The 10284-nt window shown below is 38.7% G+C and overlaps 1 protein-coding gene across 16 annotated transcripts; it reads left to right on the top strand.

Moving 5' to 3' along the window:
- The first annotated feature begins 256 nt into the window (after positions 1-256).
- Positions 257-6664, top strand: LOC307134434 (pyrin-like). Of its 16 annotated transcripts, XR_013817561.1 has the most exons (7): positions 312-432; positions 724-873; positions 1458-1532; positions 4383-4622; positions 5065-5091; positions 5364-6349; positions 6505-6653. XR_013817561.1 is itself a non-coding variant. In XM_079830176.1 (6 exons), the coding sequence occupies exons 4-6, from the start codon at positions 4385-4387 to the stop codon at positions 5906-5908; spliced, it is 810 nt and encodes a 269-aa protein (XP_079686302.1). In that variant the 5' UTR covers positions 312-432; positions 724-873; positions 1458-1532; positions 4383-4384; the 3' UTR covers positions 5909-6658. The 16 variants fall into 16 exon arrangements, 8 of the variants coding, with proteins under 8 accessions (XP_079686305.1, XP_079686307.1, XP_079686302.1 ...); XR_013817562.1 differs by lacking the exon at positions 724-873 and having other exon boundaries at positions 305-432; positions 6505-6650; XR_013817567.1 differs by lacking the exon at positions 724-873 and having other exon boundaries at positions 5364-6360; positions 6505-6646.
- Positions 6665-10284: the final 3620 nt, after the last annotated feature.

Raw genomic sequence — 10284 nt, 5'->3', positions numbered from 1 at the left:
TCCTGGAAACTTTTCACAGATATCACCAAACAGTTAAACTATAGTAAGTGTGCTGAAGTATCTTCTTTATGACCCGATAGAAATACCAGTCCCAATACAAACAGACACACATAAACCCAACACACCGAATACAGGGATAATCAAACGTCTTACGGCTGCGCAAAGCATCATGGGGCGTAGGCAAAAGGTGGATAACTGATAACAGCACTCATTGTGAGAGAATGGCGGCCTCTACTGGAGACTTCTGAAAAATGCTGCTTAAAAAATGTAAATAAGTAAAGACAGGAGGAGCTCTGACATCGTTGTAGTTCAGAGAGAAAAGGTGAACTTGATGAACAACAATATGGACGCCTGAAACGATCAACCTCTTCAAACAACATAATATTTATAGAGCCGTTCAAAGAGTCTTGTGGACACATCTGATCCTCACAGGTAATTATAGAAATATAAGAGAGATTGAGCTGAACAGGTTTCTGGAAAGTTCTCAGTTAAGAGTTTTCTCTTAAATTGTACTATATAATAGAGAGACTTATTTAGCTAAGAGTAAGGCCAGTGATACGGGGGTGGGGGGTTCTAATGCTATTTCATGCATTCTGGCTTATTTACACTGTTAATGAGTTATGGCACGCACGGAGATGAGAATGGTATGTATGGACTTCTCTTACTCTGGGGGATACGGTGAATAAGCTAAAGTCCCAAAAACTCGGCGTGTTCCTTTAACAGGTAAAAAATGTGCTGACTCGTCCAAGCCTTATAATGGCAGCCCAAAATTGGAAGCCCAAACAAGTGCATCCATGCTCATGGGCGCCGTATAGGGGGGAAAAGTTAGGACAATTCCAAGGGCCCCTGACAGAGAGGGGCCCCAACAAATAGGTAAAAACTAATTCATTTTTTTATTATATTATACACTATATAAACTATCATCATTGAGTATATTTCAAATAATAATAAAATTAATGATGTCTTTGATTTTACTTATTTTGGCAATAAGTTAAATATCCCCATTGACCAAAAAATAAAACATTAATATTGACCGACCACACCCCCCTGTATCTGCATGAAATGGTTTGGTCCTGTCTTAGCGCACTCATCAGAGACGGTCGGACGGACGGTGATTAGTTAGTCGCAGACAGTCAATCACGGCGCGCTAAAAATACAGAGCGATCATAATGTTGAGAAGCAAAATAAAATCTGGTTTTCAGAAAAGGAAAGAGAGAAAGGAGAGAGAGGAAAGACGAAAGACAGGGTGTCGTTCTGTATCCCAGTTTTTCCACCAAGAAAGGTGGGTAGCCTTTAGTCTGTGAGTGGTATTATTAACCTGTTGTCCATAATGAAATAAGCTAGCTAGCTGCATGCTAGTGTTAGCCTAGTAAGCCTACATTTCATCAACATTTAATCAGTGCAGGGAAACGTTTAGCAAGATATTCATATTAAATCATTGTCCATGCCCCTTTTAGCAGACTTAACAACAGAGGAGTCACCAGCACCCCAGTCTCCCCATAACTACACCCCTCCCTGTCCCAGTGAAGAAGGTGAGCAATACTGTGGTAATGACTTAGCATCATTACAGGGAGACTGTGTGTGGTTCTCTGTCTCTAATCTATTGCTCTTTTTTTTTACCATAACAAAAATGAAAATGAAATATTTATTAATGACAGAAATCAAACAAATTATTTTCTCACATAATGACCATTATGACATAAAAACAAAACTCCTGTCTGTACTGGATGCAGTTAGAAACAATGAGTAAGTTAGCTTACCTCAACCTGCATGTAAATTACAGACAATATTAAAATAATCCAGTTTGATGCGTTCATTTAGACTGAATTTTGGCCGTTGAATGACATCTATAATACAGACTTTATTATTTCCATCATGAAGGACAATTTATTTGAGAAGCTTACACACACACACACACACACACACAAATCTATTTAATGTATGTAATCAAGTCGTGGTGATACTATAGGTCATTTATGTCATTGTTCTTTAGTGTTAGTGTCATTTATTGGTATATGGTATATTTTAATATCCTGTATATATCACAAATAATGACTATTGTAACGCTTGCCGTAAAGCAAGTCAAATTTGTAGTTTCTTATGTCTTATTCGAACTACAGAAACGCGACCCGATCTGGCAATCTTACATAGTGTGGTAATAGCAAATATAGAGACGCAAAGCAGAGGCATAAGTGCCTTTCACCCTGTTACAACTTGATGAACCACTGAAACGATTTTGGAAACATTATTTTAAGGAAAAAATGTTTATATAATGTTGCTTTAAGGACATTTTTATGGTTGCTTTTAATCTTGCATCAAATAGTGAACTGCATAATGTATGCAGACTAGGGATGAAACGGTATGGAAATTTAACATCACGATTATAGTGACCCAAATTATCACGGTTATCAATATTATCACGGTTTTGTTCAAATGAGATGTAAGTGTTCAAAAAGAACAGATGCACACACTTAAAACATTTAAACAAGTTTTATATTTGAAATCAACAAACAACAAATAAATCAAGCAGCTCTATGCAATTATTTAAGCTAGATTATATTCTGTGGGATTTCCTTCCTTATAATGGCCGTCGTCAATAGCAACACATAACGCATAAATAATAATAATTTGTCTTAAATATAATCTCTAATATTATCTCTGTAAATATATTCAAGCAATATTCTCATCAGTGTTCAGCAATGATGCATTTTAATCTAGTATATTTTTGTGTAAGAGCCCAAACAGTATCCTAGTGAAATGATGCATATCCATATTTCCATATGATTTGACAGTTTATTTTATTAAATATCAAAAGGTGTGTATCATACCTGTCACCTAGATGAACACTTTACAGTCAGTTTTATGACTGTCATTCCCTTCAAATGCTGTTGAAGTCAGAAACGTGTATAACGTTACCAATGTTGTTTGTAACTTTAGAGACGGTCCCTAAATTCGCCAGCGTTATGCCAGTCATATCAGATGCGCTGTGGTTCTGCTGTGTTTGTTTGAAACCATTTTCGCTGCTGAAATAGAACCAAAACAGTCAACCACGGTATGATGAGTGAATCTCCTGCATACATCGTATGTTTATCTCCGCTTTGAGAGATTTCAGCGAGTGAGAGCGGCGCGCGCTCTGAACATATATGTTATAACTCCGGCTGATCTGAACGCCTCTGATTATGAGACGACGTCGCTTTCATAAACTCGTGTAAGTGGTTATAATGCGCAACGCGATTATAACAGATGGCTTTTGAGAAGACTATAATAAGTTAAACCGCCAGAGTGGCTAGTGTGCAGCCGAAATAACGTTACACCCGCAAATGGCGGTTGTTAATGTCAAGGTTGTTAATCATTATCAATGGATAATGATTATCCCTTAAAAGTCACCCTAGTCTTGACTGAATTTGTTTGTTCGCTTCACGTTATTATTTCCCAGACGTAGTTTTGGTATTGAGGTCAACGTCCACTTGCCTTGCTTTCGTAGTTTTGAAGTGTTCCCCCTATTACAGCGACTTTCTTCTGGCATGTTCTGCAGACAGGGTGACCATCTTCGATTAAGTTTCCCTCAGGACTTTTGTAAAAGCCAAAATATGACCACACCTCAGATTTGGTCCTTTTAGAAGTCTGAAAAATCTCCAGGCGCTGTCACTGCCATCTGCCATTTATTCTCATTCAAAAAACAGCCGTGCGCTGCGCCAGACTGACGCTGACTGGACAAGATTTACAGCGAGTTTTCACAATCGTGATAATCACACGCGGTTTTAATGATAATTAAATTTTATACGATATTACTAACCGTCACTAAATTTTATTGTGGTTTATCGTGAAACCGGTAATCGTTTCATCCCTAATGCAGACTTGCATTTACAAATCACCAGCAGTAAATATTGTGCTAGTACTAGTATTGAACTACAAGAAGCAAGACAGTTGCAAGCCTTTGATTAGAGTTATGTAAAGCTTTTGATGGGACAGTTAGGTCCTAGAGATTTGGTGACAACAGCTGCGCAGAGGGGGCCCAATTAGATTTTTTTGTCATGGGGCCCAAAATTCCTGGCGGCGCCCCTGTCCATGCTCAATATCTAGCTTCCGCTGGTCTGCCGTGCTTATTCAATAAAATGTTTATATTATATCTATGTGTGTATAGGCTACAGTTAAATGATTACAAATAGAGGCACGTAAATTAAAAAAACAACATCCCCCCAAGCACAACTGTACATTAAAACATTAATAAAGTGAGCAATATTATTTTTGTTTAAAAAAGTACATTATTATGTTACAAAATCGTATTTTACGAGACTCCTAACATTCTGCACCCTCAACAAATAAAGGTTCAATTCAGACTTGTAGTGCAGGTGATTTATCTTCATCATTTCTCTCTCCAGTGATGTCTTCCTCCAGCGGTCCACTGACTGAGGAGCTTCAGTGCTCTATATGTCTGGACGTGTTCACTGATCCAGTCACCACTCCATGTGGACACAACTTCTGCAAGACCTGTCTGAATAAGTGCTGGGACAACAGCCAGACCTGCAACTGTCCATATTGTAAAGAAACATTCGAGCGCAGACCTGATCTCAAGATTAATAACACACTCAGAGCGGTTGTTCATTATTTTAAAATGAAAGGTACTGCAGAACATTTTAAGCTATCCTATTAAAGTTTATTATTTGTTGTTATTTAAGAACCGCATTATTCTGATAATGTTTTTCCTCAAGTTAAGGCAAAAGCTTGATTCAGTACAAACATCAAGAGATACAAAGAAGGGAAAAAAGGCTAAAAGTGCATATTCTGCATGTGTAGAGGAATTCTGTAATTCAAAGCCGGTCAAATTCAAAGTGTGGTTTCTGTTGCACTCAAAATAACACTTAAATTAAAGAGTGTCTATATAACTTAAATAGTGTTATCCAGTTTGAAAGGGGACATGAGCACACATAAAATATTTAATATAACATAATATAGTTTAATATATTTTTATTTAAAATATATAATAACACCCTAAAGCTTGTCTATAATTCCTCTCAAAAATATGTCAAAGATCTGATGTTTTATTGTCATGTGTCTCTACAGATCTGAAGAGGATGCAGCAGTATGCAGGTACAGTGTGTGTGTGTGTGTGTGTGTGTGTGTGTGTGTGTGTGTGTGTGTGTGTGTGTGTGTGTGTGTGTGTGTGTGTGTGTGTGTGTGTGTGCGTGCGTGCGTGCGTGCGTGCGTGCGTGTGTGTGTGTGTGTGTGTGTGTCTTTGCACTACACTAGATTACATTCATACACTCACAGCTTCATCACACAGTATGATTAAACACTGATTACATATTACAGACATCATCACAAAATATCTGAGTTGTGATTCATATTCTCTGTTTTCTCAGTGGATGTGACTCTGGATCCTGATACAGCTCATCCTCAACTCATCCTGTCTGATGATGGAAAACAAGTGAGAAATGGAAATATTTGGCAAAAACTCCCAGACAAACCTGAGAGATTTGATGGGTATTTATTTGTAATGGGAAAGGAGGGATTCTCCTCAGGGAGATTTTATTTTGAGGTGCAGGTGAAGGGAAAGTCTAACTGGGATGTAGGAGTGGCCCAAGAATCCATTAACAGGAAGGGAGAGATCTTACCAAGTCCTAGTAATGGATGGTGGACTTTGATTCTGAGGAATGGGAATAAATATATAAACTGTGTTTGGCCCCCTGTCAGTATCCCTGTGAGAGTGAAGCCGCAGCGGGTCGGTGTGTTTGTGGATTATGAGGAGGGTCTGGTCTCCTTTTATGATGCCGAGTCCAGCTCTCATATCTACTCCTACACTGCTCAGTCCTTCATTGGGAAACTCTGCCCATATATTAGCCCATGTGTTTATAATAGAGATGAAAATTCAGCCCCACTGATCATCACACCTGTCAATAATGGTTAAATGTACATGTGAAGCATCACATTAATTCAGGCAGGCCACATTAGCAGTGGTGGAACTAGACTTTTATACATGGGGTGGCCGGGGGTGTCCAAGGCTACTTTAGGGGGTCTATAGACCATGAAAGAACAATTTAATTATTGACCAATTTACTTTTTGCTGACTTTCAATGATTTAGTTAAACCATAAGCAAAAATGACTTTAGATTTTTTTTATTATTATTGGTAAAGAATTGTCTTTTACTTCAGCCATATTATTACATCGTTGGTGTGTATTTCATGTATTCTCTGTCTTGTGTGTTTTTGGTTAAGTCTCTGTGACCTAGTTTTCCCCAGTCTGTCTTATTAGTCATGTCATTCACCTGTGTCTTGTTAATCACCTTGTTATTTATGTCATTTGATCTGCGTCTTTTACCTTCATCAGCTCCACTCCACTTCAGCCAGGGTCCAAACCCGGTCCTGGAGGGCCACTGTCCAGCAGAGTTTAGCTCCAACTTGCCTCAACACACCTGCCTGGAAGTTTCTAGTGTGCCTAGTTAGACCTTGATTAGCTGCCTCAGGTGTGTTTAATTGGGGTTGGAGCTAAACTTTGCAGGACAGTGGCCCTCCGGGAGCAGGAGTGAACACCCCTGACTTAAGCCTTCAGTTCTCGCTCAGTGTTTGTCCGTCTTTGTCAATGTTCACGTGTTTGATGCATATTCTGTAACTGTAACCAGTTTAGTTATTAAAGTTCCTGTTTCCTGGTCTTCATCTGCACGTTACATAACAGTGTATAGTGTGTGTATATATATATATATATATATATAAAGCCCAGTCCAGGTGAGAAAAAGTAATGCAAAAGTAATGTAACACAACTTTTCTTAAGAAATGTACACAATTAGTTACTTTTTAAGGGATTAAGTTCCTTTTCAAAGTAACTATCCCCAACACTGTGTGTAATACTTATTTGTTTTCATTGTTTTGACCAATGTAACATTGTATTCTTCTGGGATTGTCCTCACACTCAACTATTTTGGGTCGAATTTTCTAATTTTATTTACTGCAATGTGCTTCCGGGTTTCTCTTTGGGTTTTTTAAGGATGTACTGTTTAGCTATATACAAAAATATATTAAATATACAAAAAGATAAATCTAATGAATACTTTATTAATAATCTAGTATTGCTCCTTGCAAAATTTCACATTCACCGTAAAATTCACTCATCAAAATCCTTTATTCATTGTTTTTAGAAGCGATGGAACAGTACATCCAAAATATTTCATCATCTAAGAATCTTAAAGCTCTTAAGACAATAAACTTTTTGTCTGTGTATATAAGCTATATAAAACGTGTATTCAAATGTATATATATATATATATATGATGGTTTGCTTTCCGTATAATTTCATTGTATGTAACTTTTACCTATTGTTTTACCTACAAGTGTATATACTGTATTTTTGATACTTTGGCATTAATAATAATTAAAAAATAATAAGAGTAAACAAACAAACAGAACACACTGATAACAGCAGTCATTGTGAGAGAACGTTTGTAACCAAGCAAATAGAGCAGCCATTGACTACCATAGTATTGTTTTCCCTACTACATTAGTCAATGCTCTATCTGCTTTGTTACAATCATTCCTCAAAATATCTTCTTTTGTGTTCAGCAGAACAAAGAAACTCATACAGGTTTGGAACAACATGAGGGTGAATAAATTATGACAGAATTTTCATTTTTGGGTATACTATCACTTTAAAATTAAATGTAAATGTGAGGAGGCTCTGCCATCACTGCAGTTCAGAGAGAGATTCAGAGAAAGTGAAACTAACTTGATGAACAACAACAACATAGACGCCTGAAACGATCAACGGGTGCATTCCATTCGACAGGGTCCCTACGCACTGTTCACTGCTCCCTGAACACGGTATATCAGTTGAAGTGGACTTCGCTGACAATAGGCTTGTTTGAGATGCGCCTCGCCTGGCCTGAAATTCAGCCGAGACTAGGCGGCTGCAGTGAGGGGAGGAGTGAAAAAAGTGCAGGCAAGCCGGACAGTTCTCTCTTCTCGTAGTGGATCCACAGAGAGATCGCCTTTGTTAGAGAGTTTGGGAATATTCACACATAAAAACATGATATCAGAGTTTTAAAATCAAACATTTTTAAAAAGAACCATACATCACGGTTGTTTAAACCAATAAGCATTAAGCTGTGTCGTCAGCAAGTCGTTTCCCATCATGCTTTTGCTCAGCGCAGTCGGTGGAGAGCAAATGCGCTCGACTGCAGAATCCGACACATCCGCCTTTCGCTCGCGAGAGTTTTTTGACATACGTCGGCAAGACATCAGAGCAAGGCGGACCGTATGGAATAAAATTTGTGCCATAATTAAACAAACAAATCCAGCATTTTGCAAACAAACACTATCTGCTTCGCAAAGGAAATCTCGACTTGCAAACAAATAGAAAGTGATGTGCAAATACAAAGTCAGTTTGAGCGAGAACGCAGAGGAGTAACAAACATATTTGTTTTGCAAATAATAAATGAGTGAGCACACATCATATCTCACAAATAAATACAAACCATCCTACAAATTACATGTAACCTTTGAACAAATCTAGTCCATAAAAATGCAATATCTGTCTGTTACAAGACTCGCGCAGATTTTCTCACAAATGTAGAGCAACTTCCTCTTCCAAAACAGCAGATGGCGCTTTGGGTCAATTTACTCTTAGGTCTCCCCCGAGAAACCCTGAAACCAATGCTGCGTCCCAATTCGCATACTATCCGTATTAAATAGTATTCGAAAAAATAATTAGTATGTCCCAAATCGTAGTATGTTGAAAAGAGTATTCCAAAGATTCCCGGATGGTCTACTATTTCCGGTCAGAATCTGAAGTGCAGATCGATGCGCACTCTAACGGCTGATATTGCCCACAACCCATTGCGAGATGGACGAGGATTCGATTAGAACTACAAACGCAGATAAAAAGTGTTAAAAAACTACAAACATGACGGTTACGCGAGTCTGACGGTTAAGTGGAGAGGATTAGATAAAGTGGTTTGAGTGAGCAATAGGGCTCGGGCGTATGACGTCATTACTTTGCGTGGCGGCCATGTTGATGGCCTCATTTGCTGCTACTCGGACTACTGCGCACTGTTTATAGACGTGCTCCCTCTCAGTCGTGTGTCTTAATTTGGCGTTATTATTGGAAACCATGGTAAACCGTTGCTGCATTGTGGGGTGTAACACTAGATCACATAATCGCCATGGGAAAAAGTTCGAAAATGGATTAACTGAGTCGTCGGCTCGCTTGGATCGCGCTTGTAAGACAAACTGTTACATGGGGATATGGTGTTGGCTGATCGCGGCTTTGACATAGGGGACAGTGGACAGTGTGGGACTTATGTGTGCCGAGGTAAAGATCCCTGCTTTCACAAAAGAACGCTGTCAGCTGATGCAAGAGATGTGGGGAGCACAAGAAAAAATGCCCACCTCCGAATTCACGTGGAAAGGGTGATTGTAACCGTCCGCAACAAGTACACTATTTTGTCAGATAAAGTACCGATTCACATGGTGTTGCCAAGCAAGGACGAAGACATGACATTCTTCTATAAGATTGTGTATGTATGTTGTGCTCTGACAAACATGAGCCCTAGCGTTGAAATAAAATAAATGTGCATTAAATACAGCCATAAGTGTCTGTTGCATCCATACCCACAATCTTCAAAATAAATATACTTAAATCAATATAATGTGCAAAAGCAAGAAGTGTCACACAATCGCAATAACCGTATAATGTGCAAAAGCAAGAAGTGTCACACAATCAGATATTTTTCAGTGTTTATTTGCAAGTAGTGCAACCCGAGAACACAGAACGGTGCAGAATGCTTCAAGGTAAAAGGTTAACGTTACATAGGCTTCATGGTCTGCAGCTCCTGAACCCATCCATTTGTGAACTGCAAATTTCATATGAATCCAAACCGTTAATAGTTCCAATTTTGTCCATATACCGGTCCCTGGCTTCCCTATTTAACGTATCCCGGTAAATTCCACATCCTTTTCGGGATTTTAACATAGTTTTTCTTTCTCCCAACTCTGCTTCTCCTCGTTCGATTTGCTGTATGTTTACATTCGCGAGGCCATCAACATGGCCGCCACGTCCCAGAATGCAACGCAGCGCCCGAGCCCTATTATCAGTATTTAACCTGACGAAAATATATTTATTCAATATTATCCACATTATATTTCACCTGCAGCAGCATTGAGAACTTTTGTAATGATACGTTTGGCCATTAACTTTGCAAACACATGAGAGGAGTCTCTGCATTAAAGACCCACGAAAGGCAGATCAACGAGCGACTACATTTCTCTCCGATACGGTAGGAAATTAAATTTAAA

The sequence above is a fragment of the Gobio gobio genome (assembly GCF_949357685.1).
Source record: "Gobio gobio genome assembly, chromosome: 11".
NCBI lineage: Eukaryota > Metazoa > Chordata > Actinopteri > Cypriniformes > Gobionidae > Gobio > Gobio gobio.
Note: the sequence above shows the minus strand (reverse complement) of the source record. Positions and strands in the feature narration are given on the sequence as shown.

Bases quoted from the DNA above. Each gene is read 5' to 3' on its own strand.
- LOC307134434 (XM_079830175.1), top strand. From the start codon at position 1,445: ATGCCCCTTTTAGCAGACTTAACAACAGAGGAGTCACCAGCACCCCAG. The intron at 1,533-4,382 runs GTGAGCAATACT...TTCTCTCTCCAG, and splicing joins TCCCTGTCCCAGTGAAGAAG to TGATGTCTTCCTCCAGCGGT. The intron at 4,623-5,064 runs GTACTGCAGAAC...GTGTCTCTACAG, and splicing joins TCATTATTTTAAAATGAAAG to ATCTGAAGAGGATGCAGCAG.